The sequence below is a fragment of the Lathyrus oleraceus genome, chromosome 6, assembly GCF_024323335.1.
Source record: "Lathyrus oleraceus cultivar Zhongwan6 chromosome 6, CAAS_Psat_ZW6_1.0, whole genome shotgun sequence".
Classification (NCBI taxonomy): domain Eukaryota; kingdom Viridiplantae; phylum Streptophyta; class Magnoliopsida; order Fabales; family Fabaceae; genus Lathyrus; species Lathyrus oleraceus.
In genome coordinates, this window is record NC_066584.1 from 121,336,068 (window position 1) to 121,350,126 (window position 14,059).

Here is a 14,059-nt window from a genome sequence, read left to right on the forward strand (position 1 = left end):
ATTTTGAAAATGATTTGGCCGGTGAAAAAAGGAAGGTGCAGCTACTTGAGTTGGAAGAGATGCGCAATGCCGCATATCACTCAAGTTGGTTGTACAAAGAAAAGGTAAAAAAATACCATGACAAGAAGCTCCGAAGCAAAGAATTTGTGCCCGGATAGTTGGTCCTATTGTTCAATTCCAGGTTGAAGTTGTTCCCCGGAAAGTTGAAATCAAAATGGTCCGGGCCATTTCGGGTCAAAGAGGTGAAGGAGTACGGGGCTATTGTCATTGAGGACATGGACAAGAAGGATAGTTGGACCGTGAATGGCCAACGTTTGAAAGTTTATCTCGGCGGTCATGTGGATCGCGAGAGCTGTGCTATTCTGTTGGATGCTCCTCTGTGAGCATCACACCGTCGAGCTTAGCCGACGTTAAACAAGCGCTTGTTGGGAGGCACCCCAACATTGTAAGTATTTACTGTTTTCCTGTTCTGTTGTATTGGGTTTCCACTTGTTAAAACCATGTTGAATGTACCTGGATTGCTGCCTTTGGAAAAGGCAATTGCTGTCATGCTCGCTTGATGCTCGCTAGGCGAGGCAGTAGCGAGCTGATTCGCTAGCTGCTCGCTAGGCGAAGCAGCAGCGAGCGCTGCTTGACACCACTTATTTAAAATCTCAGCAGGCCACTCATTTTGGCCCAAACACAACTTTTCTGTTTTTGCAACTCTGCTGAGGCATTTTAACCGAGCACTCTCCACACTCTCTCATTTTCATCTCTCTCACAAACACTCAAACCCTAATTGGAATATTGCAAACCTTACTCCACTTCACATTTCAATCAATCCGTGTAACTAAGGTTTGCCCTAATACAATTTCTTTATGTTTGAACTCTGTTTATTTCCGATTTGAATGTCATTTAGGATGAAGTTGTTGGTATGGGAAACTTTAGGTTTGCATGTGGGATTTTAGGTTTTGCAATTGGGAATTTTAGGTTTGCATGTGAATCTGTAATTACCAATAGCATAGAACGTTTCTTTAATTGATATATCATTAGGTTCTGAAATTGAAACCATTAGAATGTGGGTTTTGGGAAGATTTCTCTGAAAATGCTGCAGAACCCAAAAACCCGTAAGGTTCGCTAGCAACTCGCTAGGCGAACCAGAGGCGAGCATTCGCTGCCACTTCGCTAGGCGAAGCAGCAGCGAGCATGACAGTTCTTTGATTTCTGGTTTTGCTGTCTAATCTGTTTTGTGTGTGTTGTTTCCTCTTTATGTTTTGCAGATGGAATCTAGATCCGGCGCTTCAAAGAAGAGAAAGGGAGGGAACAATTCCCGTCCCGTAACAATACAGTTTGATACCGACAAGTTTATCGGCCCGAAGCAGGCCGCAAGGTACATTGCTTTGGAGAAGCGGAAAATTCTACCAGAGAAGAGATTCATCATCAACCCTCAAGGCACGAACAGAACTTTTGCCGGGTTGATTGACACAAAAAAATGGGATCGGTTGATTAATCCCCTGGAGCACTATGATATAGCAACAGTGCGTGAGTTCTATGCGAACGCACTACCGGATGATGACGAGCCATTTACATGGACGTCCAGAGTGGCCGGTTGCCCTGTTGCATTTGATAGGGATGCTATTAGCCGAGTCCTTGGAGATCCGCTCCAACTGGGAGCCGAAGAGAGGGACACATACCACACATACTTACGGCTTCACCGGGATATTGAAGCCATTTCTGCCGCCCTGCTATTAAGAGGGAAATCTGTTGAGCTGAACCCATCTGAGGTTCCCATGAGGTATCATAGGGAGGACATGACTTCCTTGGCTCAACTGATTCTGCTGATGGTGCTGACAAACATCCAACCAAAGTCCCACACTTCTACCGTGCCGATCCCAGTGGCACATTTGGTCCATTGTATCCTCACCAACGTCCAGATCGATGTGGCGAGGATTATTGCTAATGAGCTTAAGTCCGTGATTGAGAGCGGGCTAAAGTCAGGGGCTCGTGTGAATTGTCCCCTGGCTTTCCCGTGCTTAATCATGAGTTTGTGAATTCAGGCGAGGGTGAGACTACCCTCAAGGGGTCAGGTAAGGATCCCGTCGCCCATTGATGACAGGTATGTGGCCAAATATTGCAGGGCGAAGAATGTTAGAGGCAGTGCTGCTGCAGAGAGTACCCGGGCTTCTGATGGTCCTGGTACTTCTACTCTTGGACCAGATCCTTACCTGCAAGCTGTGTGCGATTACAATTGGGAATGGATGGCGGCGACCCAGCGTGCCATGATAGATATGCACGATTCTATGCAGCGGTTACAGCTGCAGGGAAGTGGTGCTCATGCATTGATGACGCGTGAGCAGTTTCTGCTTAACGCTAACTGGCCTGTGGACAGGCCTGTGTATGGTGAGGGGGCGGGCGCTGGTGCGTCTTCTGGTGGTGTTGCTGATGATGATGATGATGATGAGGCTACCGGTTCTGAGGCCGGTAGTGAGGAGGGTTCTGAGCCTTTGGAGGGCTAAGTTTTTATTTTTTATTGTTATGTTTTATTTTGATTGTATTTCCAGAATTCTGTATTTTGATTTTGGCTTTGTACTTTTAAGGTGTTTTGTCCCCCACGAACAAATTTAAATTTTGAAGTTTATATTATTATTTCCGTTTTAAATTTTGTTGTTTTAATAAATTTTTGGTTGATTGAGTGGCAAACCTTCTAGATTGGTTGCTCCTCAAAGAAGTATCCAATGAAGGTGCATCCGAGCTTGGATGGCAATGATAAGAATTAACAAGTGAATAAGGCTAAGGTACATGGTTACCTCCGGCTAGAATTTTAGAATGCACTTAGAACTTTACTCTTTTTTGTAATTGAGTATTGTCTTTTTGCAACATAATTGAATGAATGTTTCATCTAGGACTTAAAACCACAAATTGTGAGGAAACCTCCATTGTACACTTAAATGCTGGATTCTAATAAGTTTTGTTGATTCATTTGATTCATGCTTTGTCTTTTATTATTGTGAATATGTGGAAGCAATTAGAAATGATCGAGGCACTTGTTTTCTATCGAGCACAACTACATCCAAAAACAACTTACCTGTGAGCAGAGAGAGTATTCGTTAATCCCTTTGAGCTTAAACAGTTGAATCTCAGCTTGAAATAAAGCGAGATTTCAAAAATCTTTTTTTTACAACCCGAAAAATCTTGATTATTGTTCTTTTGCCGTAAAAAGTTAAGAGCATTCACTTAGGGTGAGTAAGAAATAAGTTGGGGAGAATCGGTAAGTACCACAACTCTTGAAAAAAGAAAAACCGAGCAAGCATTGAAAATAAAAATATAGAAAAGAAACATCTGTTTTGTAAATATGATGTGAAAGAAAAGAACAAAAATAGGAAGAATGAAAATGAATGCTTGCTTGGAAGAAAAATAGTGAAAAGTAAAAATTGAGTTGTGAAATAAGAGTTGTGAAGGTTTCAAATGAGAAACAAATGGAACGAAGTCGAGATGTGTGAATAATGTACAGTGAATGTCTCTTTTGCATCGGCAATTTCGTTTTCAATGGCCTAAGAAATGACCCTTGTTTGTTAACCTGACCAAGCTTCAACCGAAAAGCCCTTAGTGATCTTCGTGCTTCCACATTACCATTTATAATTGTTAGACATTGTATGAATCGAATTGATTTCTTCATTATTTGTTAGAGAGTGAGATTATTCCCGCGGTTGCAAACGCGTAAATTCTTCATTCCTTATTCGAAGAGGAGAGATAGGGTGATTCATTCAGAATAATATTGTTGTAGATAGATAAATATTTCGCATTGCTATTAAGTTTTAGTTCTTGTGTATTATTTTATTCGAACCGTTGGAAACTTGTATATGCTGATTCGCTTGTGTTTGAGCCGTTTTATCCAACTTCGGAGAAACCATTTTCTTAAAGCAAATCCTCTTGTCCTTCAAGAGGCAAACTTTGCTTGAGGACAAGCAAGAATCTAGTTGGGGAGAGTTGTTAGATACCCAAAAGTGCTTATTTGAGCTATCAAATATGGGTATCTTTCACTCCATTTCCTTGCTAAAATGTCGAAACCACCTTTGTTTCAGATGAAATGCAATACAATGATAATCTATCTTGGTACCTTTGATTTGTGTGTTATTGTGCAGGAAGTAGGCATGAAATAATAGAAAATGAAGACACAAGAAATGTGGCAAAGGGATCAAATGAAACAAGCATTCATCAGCTTCCTCGCTAGGCGAGGCCTGTGGCGAAGGACTCGCTAGGCGAGCGTCTAGCGAGCGTGCAGCGAAATGCTCCAGTATTTAACAGAGGCAAACATCACCACACTCGCTAGGCGAGCTTCCAGCGAGGAGTGTGGCGAACACGTCCAGACTTGGTGAAAAGCGCAGCCAGCACTCACTCGCTAGGCGAGCCATTAGCGAGCTCCCAGCGAGGATTCCAGTAGCAAAACCTCTCAACCTCGCTGGAGCGAAGGTTGAAGCGTGCCCTTCGCTAGGCGAAGGTTTTGTTCGCTAGGCGAACATGACAGTCTGAGATAGGCTGTTTCTCTAGGCGCAGGTGCCTCAGGTGCCTCAATTAGGGGCTCGCTAGGCGAGCCATTCTGCTCGCCTAGCGAGCATGACAGCCCAGTAGCTGCTCTATAAGTAGCAAGTACCACTTTTTGGAGCCATACCTAGTTTTTTTACACTTTTGTACTTTTGAGAGATATTTTACAGCATTGTTCCAAGAATCTTTTGTGACCTAGATTTCATTTCTCTTCATCTCTTAACCATCTTTTACAAAAAGAAGGTGGATTCCCATCCAATCTTGATTATTCGACTTGGATGTTGATCAACCTTCTTCCGAAACTTGCCGACCAAGCTACCATGAAAATGAGTAGCTAAGTCCTCCATTTGTCAAGGTTAGATGTAGATGATCATTAGCTTTGTGTGTAAATGTAAGGATCTTAATTTGTAAACTCTTTAATGGTGAATATATGGTGAAAACTCTGTTCTTATTGAAAACTCTTTGTGTTGGTTTATGATCGAGAGATGTTTACCAACTCTTAACCTAGGTTTTCATCCAATCTTATTTGTTAGCTAGAGATAGTAATGAATGATTTTGTTCACCATAAGGTTGAACCAAAAAGTTGTCATTTTGATAGATTGTGTTAGAGATAAACAATGGATCAAAATGGGAAAACTCACAATGTGTGTTAGAGATAAACACATTGGGAGGACTTTGTGAAATAATTTATCATCTAAAGGAGTTTATAAGTTTGTTGATCGAACATATACATGCAAAGTGATCGTTGAACCCTAACTTTGGCAATATCTCTCAAATATTCAAACCAAAACTTTTACCACATTTTATTATATTTTTATGCAAGATACCGTGACAAACACCAAAACCCTATTGATACCTTAAGCTAAGAATTAATACAACCATCTAAAGGCGGTGATATCTTACAATCCCTGTGGATACGATAACAAAAACCCGACACTTAAAATTACATTCAACAACCATATCATTTACATTATGCTAATCTATTCACTCTCTTACTATCTTGCTAAATAAAAGAGGAGTGAAAACAAAATAAAGAGAACAAATCATAGTCTTTTAAAATATTGATAGATGAACAAATCTATTGTTAGTTAATTTTTCAATCATCTTCAATACTTTGCATCAATGATAAGTTATCCCTTAATGTGTCATGTTTTGAGTCTTTTTGACCTATGAAAAATAGTCCTCAAGAGGTTCACTTTGTACATATTACTAACCACTAATTATACTTCACTACCCTTGTTTATCATTAACCTTTGCTATTGTGATTTTGGTACTACTAACTTGTTATTTATTCAAATGTCACTTACATTCACTAACCATTATTATTGTGATATTGTCATTCTTTATCTTATGATTTACTTTTATGTCATTACCTTGTAATTTACATTCAAGTACTCATTATCATCATCATTGTACAAACTCATCATGCATGTTTATTTACTTGTTATTCATTTTATTATCATCATACATTAAAAATAACAAAAACATGATAAAATGGTAAGACAAAAAAATATTCACTCCACTCTTACTCAACTTGGACTTAGAGGATTTCATCTTAGGACCTTTGCTTGGAAGTCTTCCTTTACTCTTTGTGATACTTTGTATACACTTGGATTTTCACCCGCAACTTACATGCATGTTTGTAAGACCATTATCCTTTGTTTAGCTTAGGTCACTTTAGCACACAAAAGGCTTTCTCTTGGGCTACCTTACAATGAGACTCTTTAATTTCTTGTTGGTTACTTTGCATTCACGTCGCATAAGCTAAAATTCATAAGCAATCTCATTTCGAGACCATTTTCATAATTCAATTCACATGCACATGTAAATACAAACCTCGGTCAATATCGAGTGCGCCTTTTCCAAATCAATTCAAAACACCTTTGTAAGTCGATTATTTGTAAAAGTATCGCCATCAACCTCACATGGCTTACTCTTAGGCCTTCTTACAATGAGACCTATTCGGTTTTAATTAATCGATTAGACGAACTATTCACTAAATAAATTCAATCCATTAAAAAAATACAAATTTAAAACCTCGATCCAACATCGAGTATTCTTTATTAAGAATTAAAATACTTAATCATAATTAAACATTATTTCACTTAGGAATAAAAAAGGTAATGGTTTTGAGTTTTCAACTCCTCTCCTCGATTATTTAAGCACAAACTCTTTTACTCGATTAAATCGAACAACCTTCATTTCTAATCCACCTAAGCACAAACAAATTAAATTCTTTTACAATAAGAAACAAAAAGGGAGATAACTTTGAGTCTTCAATTTTTTCTCCTCGACTATTTGAGTACAAATTCTCTTACTTGTTTAGTCAAATAATTATCGTTCCTCCACGAATCTCCAAGCCCCGATTAAATCAAAATATTTTCACAATAAGTTGAATGAAAAAAGGAGTCAACTTTGAGTTTTCAATTTCACTCCTCAATTGAACGAATACGAGTTCTCTTACTCGGTTAGTCGAACAATTGTCATTTCTCCACAAACATACAACTTAATTAAACCACTTTCATAACAAATTATACGAAAAGGGATATGGTCTTGAGTCTTCGATTCCTCTTCTCAAATACTTGGATATGATTTGTTTTACTCAGTCATTCAAGTATTTGTCGTTCATGCTAAAATACGACAATCTTATACAACCTTATTTTCATAAATACTCAGATGAAACAGAGAGTGGTTTAGAGTCTTCTATTCCCTTTCTCAGTTATTAGGATATGAGTTGCCTTACTCGATTATCCGAGTAATCGTCATCCAACAAAATGTCTCAACACATCAAATATATATCTTTCTCGCCCCGTGCGATCAAAACCAACCAAACAAAATGTCAAACGTATTAATCCAACCCGTCACCCTCATGTGATCGAAACTATTTTAAAAAAGAACGCCATTTAATCCTTTCTAATGCGCATAACAAACCAATGCTTAAGCCTCCTCCGAGAGTAGACAAGCCAACGTTTAGCCTTTAGAACGCGATCTAAACAGTTGTTCACTAAAAGACACCAACCAACTGTAGTTCCCCGAGCTACGAATGCTCTGATTTCCTTATTTAAGGATACGTAGGCAGGAGATTGTTGTATCTTCGTGAGCACACTAATAAAAAACCTCCCATTTCCCTTTCTGAGGTTCTCATCCATTTCTATTTTCAATATTTTATAACCCAAAGATAACAAAGAAACATAAATGAACACTCGAAACACAAATTAGAACTAAAAGGTTCCCGCTGAGTACAACGGACGTAAGGGATGCTAATATCTTTTTCCCCTTACGTAATCCACTCCCGAACCCGAATATGGTTGCGATGACCATTATTCCATTTCCTAAAGGTTTTATCGATATTTTCCTATTCCTTCATTGGGATAAATAAAGTTCGGTGGCGACTCTATTCGAACATAAAAAATTTCCGCGACCATCGCGAGGAATCGTATTTTTCGAGATGCGACAGATGGCGACTCTGTTGGGGACTAGCTTCAAGCAAAAGAGAGTGAAGCCTAATTTAGTTCAGTTTCTGTATTGTGTGTTAATCTTGTTTGTTTATCTGTTATTTTTTATTCTGCTATTTTTATTCTGTTAGAATTATTATATTGTGATTTATTGACTATGTCTTATTTGGGGTTCTCTGGTTGGTGATACTTTGTGAGATAGGCTCTCCATCCGAGTCTGAGAAAAACCATAAGATTAAGTTGGTGGTTGCGTAGTGGGCACCCACAAGGAGTCTTCCTTGTTGGGAAGAAACGAAGACCCCGCCTAGAGGAGATTCATTTGAGATATTATTGCCCGACGAGTTTTCGTCACGACGATAGTATTCTCAAGTTGGATCAATGACTCTAGGGACCTTTTAACCCATTATATCAGGTGGTTATGTAGTATTTACCTGAAAAGTCCCAGACTTATTGGGTTAATACGAAAGCCCCAATCAAATGAGATCCCTTGGGCGTATTACTACCTTACAGTAGTATTCCCAACCTCGACCTATGCCTCTGAGAATCTTACTAGAACCTTGGACTCGAGAGTTGTGTAGTATGGACCCACTAGGAGTCTTCCTCTTCGGGACCATACGAAGGCCTCACCCAGATGAGACTTTGTTTGGGGATGTTATTTGCAGATGAGTTTTCATCATGACAATAACTTTCCTAAATATTGATTGATGACTTTGGGAACCTTTTAACTTTAGCATCATCCTAAAAGGGTTTTGTTTAGTGGCCAAGAATACCCGCTCTCACGACCTGTATGTTAACCTACATGTGGCACGCATAATATCATTCATAGCATAACATTCATATTATTTTATTTCCAAGGAATCTGAGTGTCATGAGTTGCAGGAATTCAGGAAACATGGAATCAAGCAAAAGAAATATTTACTTTTTCAAGTTCAAGGATCCCGATCTAAAGAGCTTGTGTGACTTGGTCTCTCAGATGCACCTAGTATATAGAATCAACTTTGGAAAGAATTATGGTAATTTGCTTAGCATCCTCAATCAACAAGTGGACCATACAACCTTAATCACTCTAGCCCAATTCTATGACCTACCTTTAAGATGCTTCACATTCCAAGGTTTCCAGGTAGCACCAACGTTGGAAGAATTCGAGCGTCTTGTTAGGATTCCTATGAAGAACAAGCCATTATTTGAAGGGATAGATGAATCTTTGCCCCTTGAGGTTATTACTAGTGCACTTCACATGGATGAAAAGGAAGCAGAGGCTAACTTAGAAACAAAAGGGAATACCAAAGGATTTTCACTAAGTTTTCTCTTGGAAAGAGCTCATACCCTATTGAAAGCAGAAAGTTGGGATGCTTGTTACTCTGTTATTGCATTGGCCATCTATGGTGCCGTCCTGTTCCCAGATATGGATGGTTTCGTAGACATGGCTTCCATTTGTGTTTTCCTTACTGGGAACCCAGTACCCACTTTGTTAGTCGATGTCTACTATTATATAAGTCATAGGTATACCAAGAAGAAGGGATTGATTGCTTGTTATGCTCCTTTATTGTATCAGTGGTTTCTAGAACATCTTCCGAAGACATGTGCTTGGGTTGAACAGACATATGTTAGTTGGCCTGAGAGATTGGGATCACTCCAATCTGAAGATCTATCTTGGTACTCCAAATAATACATCAACGTGGATATCATATTCAGTTGTGGAGATTTCCCAAATCTACCGCTTATTGGAACTCAAGGATGTATGAATGCTAATCCAGTCCTATCACTCAGAAAACTTGGCTACCCAATGGAAGGCCCTCCAGAGGTAAATTCTTTGGAAGCTTTCTTGTTACTTGACTTTGGGGTTGAGAACCCTAGCTTATTCCAGCGAATCAAAGAGGCTTGGAAGAATGTCAATCGAAAAGAGAAAGTTGATTTAGGGAGAGCAAATGGGATTACAAAAGAACCATATTTTCAGTGGGTAAAGGAAATGGTGCAGATGATTAGAATGCCATTTGCCATTCAGACACCTATACATCTTCCTAAACCTAAGATCACCCATGTCCCTATTGAAGAAATGAAGGAACTCAAGATTACCATGGAAAATCTAGAAAAAGAGAATGAAGAGCTGCAGATAAAACTCTAACAAACCATCAATGAGAAAAACAATATGAAGTGGGAGCTTGAGAGAAAAGAGGCACAACTTCAAGCCCATGTGGAAAAGTTCAACAAGGAGGAGCATAAGAGAAAAAAGATCAAAGTGGGATTATAACAAGCTGATCATTGTTTAGATACTCTTAAGGGTCAACTACGACAAGCTCAGAAAGAATGTCAAGGCAATTAGCGTTGGTGGCATCTAGCCACGAAGGAAAACTAGACGATATGAGATACACTTGGGGCTCAGATAAAAGAACTCACCAATTATGTTCGTCATGCAAAGGCTGAAGTAGACCAGGAGCGCCGACTCAAGAATATAGCCACTGAAGCTTCTAGGGTGTCACCCATGATATGGGAGGAGAAGTGTCGAGAAATAAGAGATGCAAGGGAGTCTGTCAGCTATTGGAAGAACCAGCTAGAGTCACTACGCCAAGACAGCTCCATATGGTTGAAAGAGCGAGACTACGTGATTGAGGATTATGAATCCTTTAAGAAGACCATAAACTTCTTACAAGGAGATAGGGATAAGTTCAGTGCAAAACTCGATGGGCTAGTAGGGTTCTGTAATTGGGCGGCTAAAGAATTACCATGGAAGTTGAGAGACGCAGTCGAAGAGTTGAAAGAAGATAGCACTCCTCCAACCATAATCAGTTTCATTCTGCTCTGTAAAGGGTTGCTGAAGAGATCCAATGAAGAACTAGAAGAGCTTCAGGCCAGAAAGCCATATGTTTAATTTGCTTATGTCTTGTATTTTGTTCCTTTAACAAATGTACTTTTGAACTATGACCTTTTTGGACCTCTATGTTATATACTTGAATGAATGAAGTTTAAAAATTACTCCATTATTGTTATTCCAAGTATTTCTTATTTCTTCGAATTACTAACGACTAATGAAACTCGAATGATTCCTTGAAAATAAAATATGCATAACATTCGCATCTTCATTATGCATCACACTTCATAAAAATTCAAAAAAAACTTACCCAACCTTTTTACCCTTTATCCAGCCACACTGACTAATCAACACCGACATGAGACGCGGAGCAAATACAAGATGAAATTAGAGCAAGTTGAGGCCGATCAGGTTACCATGAGGGCAACCATCAATACGATCCAAGAGAAGATGGATCAGTTGTTGGAGACAATGCTCGCGATCGCTTAGAGAGAGAGAGAGAGGATCGAGGATGAAGAAGCTAGGGCAAAAAGGAACAATAGCACGCCAGGTCTAAACCCCCAAGATGAGGGTTACGTCCCCACCAAGAAGAGCTTGGTTCAGATACCGGTAGGAGGCAAAGGAGATGGAGACCGTGCAGAACCTTCTGATACATCTACTCATCATGGATATGAAATTGGAGATGACCAGTATGATGCATTCTATATGCCTGATCAACCAAAACCTAAGATACTTCCAGATCCTGCTGCAGATAGGCTCCGTGCCCTGGAAAAGAAGATGAAATCCATAGAAGGAAACAATATCTTCGGTGCTTCTGCCATGAACATGCGTTTGGTATCGAATTTAGTCATCCCGACTAAATTTAAAACTTCTGATTTCGAGAAATACAAAGAACAGACTTGTCCAAGAAGTCACCTGGTAATGTACTTCAGAAAAATGGTTGCTCATACCGAAAATGACAAACTACTTGTACACTATTTCCAAGACAGTCTGAGTGGGGCATCTCTGAGATGGTACATGAGCTTAGAGCAAGGGCGCATCCAAATCTGGGAGGATTTGGCTGACTCATTTCTCCGTCAATACAAATATAACTTAGATATGGGACCCAACCGAATGCAGTTGCAAGGGATGGCTATGAAGGAGAGTGAGTCATTCAAAGAATATGCCCAGCGGTGGAGAGAGTTGGCTGCTCAGATAGAGCCACCATTGTCTGAGAAGAAAATGACCAGGATATTTGTGGACACCTTGAAGGACCCATTCTTTGATCGATTAGTGAGCAGTGCAGCATCTGACTTCGCACATCTAGTCACAATTGGAGACCGCATAGAGAAGGGGTTGAGGGATGGAAAGATTCTAGGAGAAGTGACAACACCTAGCGCACCGAAGAAGTATTCTGGAGGCTTCCCGAAGAAAAGAGAAGGTGAAACAAACGCCATATCCAGAAACTATAAAGGGAAGCAACAAGCTTCATATGGTCAAGTCGCCACCGTGGTACCTATACCTTATCAGCAGCCAATGCAGCAACAACAAATGTATCAACCACAACATCAACAACATCATCATCAGCAAAATACCGCACCACCAAGACAATTCAAGCCAAGGCCTCCAAGAAGGAAACTTGATCCTCTACCAGTACCTTATAGTCAGATATTCCCATATCTGCAAAAGGAGGGCCTTCTAACATTAAGGGAGTTAAAACCAGTTGTTTTTCCATATCCACCAGGATACGACGCTAACGCCCATTGTGAGTTTCACATGGGAGCACCTGGTCATACCTTGGAGAATTGCTTTGCATTTCAGAATCGGGTACAAGACTTGATCGAAGCGAAAGCCGTCTCATTCACTCCGAGACGCTCAAACGTGAACACCAACCCTAGGCCGACACATAAGGATGCTTCCGTTAGTGCCATTGAGGAGAGTGATCAAGGAAAATTGATCTGTAAGGTTGAAGAGATTCAAACCCCTATCACCATGATAGGAGCACAATTGCTGAAGAGTGGTCTGATCCCGGAAGAGCTGGTTGAGGAAGAGAATGATGAAGGGTTGAGGAATTTTATACAACAAATGCTGGATCGAGGCGAGTTACAGATAAATTGCCACGTCAAGAGCAAGCGCCAGGAAGAGATAGTCGTGATGGACATCCCCTATGATGAGGTTAAAGTAGAAATACCTATAAGCCCGTTGGTGATAGAGTTTTCGACACCATTCGAATATAAAGATGAGAAGGCAGTCCCGTGGATATATCAGCCCAAAGCTTTTAAGCAGGGGCAGGAAGATCAACCTTTGATGATCAACGAACCAAATGTCACTTCAATTATGGGGCCAACAGGAATGACACGTAGTGGCCGAATGTTCACACCAAGAACCGCTGATACTTCTGAAAGAGCTAAAGGGAAGGAGGTTGTTGTCCAGATCCCCATCCCTAATCAAGGAATGCAAGACATGCATCTGTCTCCTAAAGCTGTTGTCACTCGTGAGGAGGCTGAGCAGTTTTTAAGAATAATCAAGAAGAGTGATTATAAGGTGGTGGACCAGCTAAACCAAACACCTTCCAAAATTTCCATGTTATCTCTACTGCTCAACTCAGAAGCACACATGAATTCACTGTTGAAGGTATTAAGTGCCTCTCATATCACGAAGGATATAACAATAGAACAATTTGATGATGTGATAACTTATGTGACCACTGGGAATTTCTTAGGTTTTAATGATGATGAACTACCAATCGAGGGAAAGAACCATAACAAGGCCCTCCATATCTCCTTAAAATGCATAAATATTATACTGTCAAGAGTGTTAATAGACACAGGTTGCTCACTGAATGTCATGTCGAAGACAACTTTGATAAAGCTGCCAATGGAAGGGATAAGTATGAAACCTAGTACCCTAATCGTAAAAGAATTTGATGGCTCAAGGCGAGTAGTGATAGGAGAAGTTGACTTACCAACCAAGATAGGTCCAACTATTTTCAATATCACATTCCAGGTCATGGACATACATCCTGGTTACAGTTGCCTACTTGGGAGACCCTGGATTCACTCCGCAGGTGTTGTCACCTCTACTCTGCATCAAAAGCTGAAATTCATTATAAATGACAAGATGATTGTGATTGGAGGAGAGGAAGACATCTTGGTTAGTCACTTGACATCTTTCCGATATATCGAGGTAGATGGTGAAATCACAGAAACACCATTCCAATCCTTGGAAGTGGTAAACATGATGGTCGTCCAACAGACCTTGGAGATCCCGAAATCAGGATCATCCATGGCCTCGT

The 14,059-nt window shown here is 40.0% G+C and overlaps 1 protein-coding gene across 1 annotated transcript; it reads left to right on the forward strand.

The window, feature by feature from the left end:
• Positions 1-12,006: 12,006 nt before the first annotated feature.
• LOC127094357 (uncharacterized) lies at positions 12,007-13,667 on the forward strand. The gene is made up of 3 exons (XM_051033197.1): positions 12,007-12,804; positions 12,874-13,274; positions 13,595-13,667. Exons 1-3 carry the CDS (start codon positions 12,007-12,009, stop codon positions 13,665-13,667), a joined length of 1,272 nt encoding a protein of 423 aa, XP_050889154.1.
• The last annotated feature ends 392 nt before the right edge of the window (positions 13,668-14,059 follow it).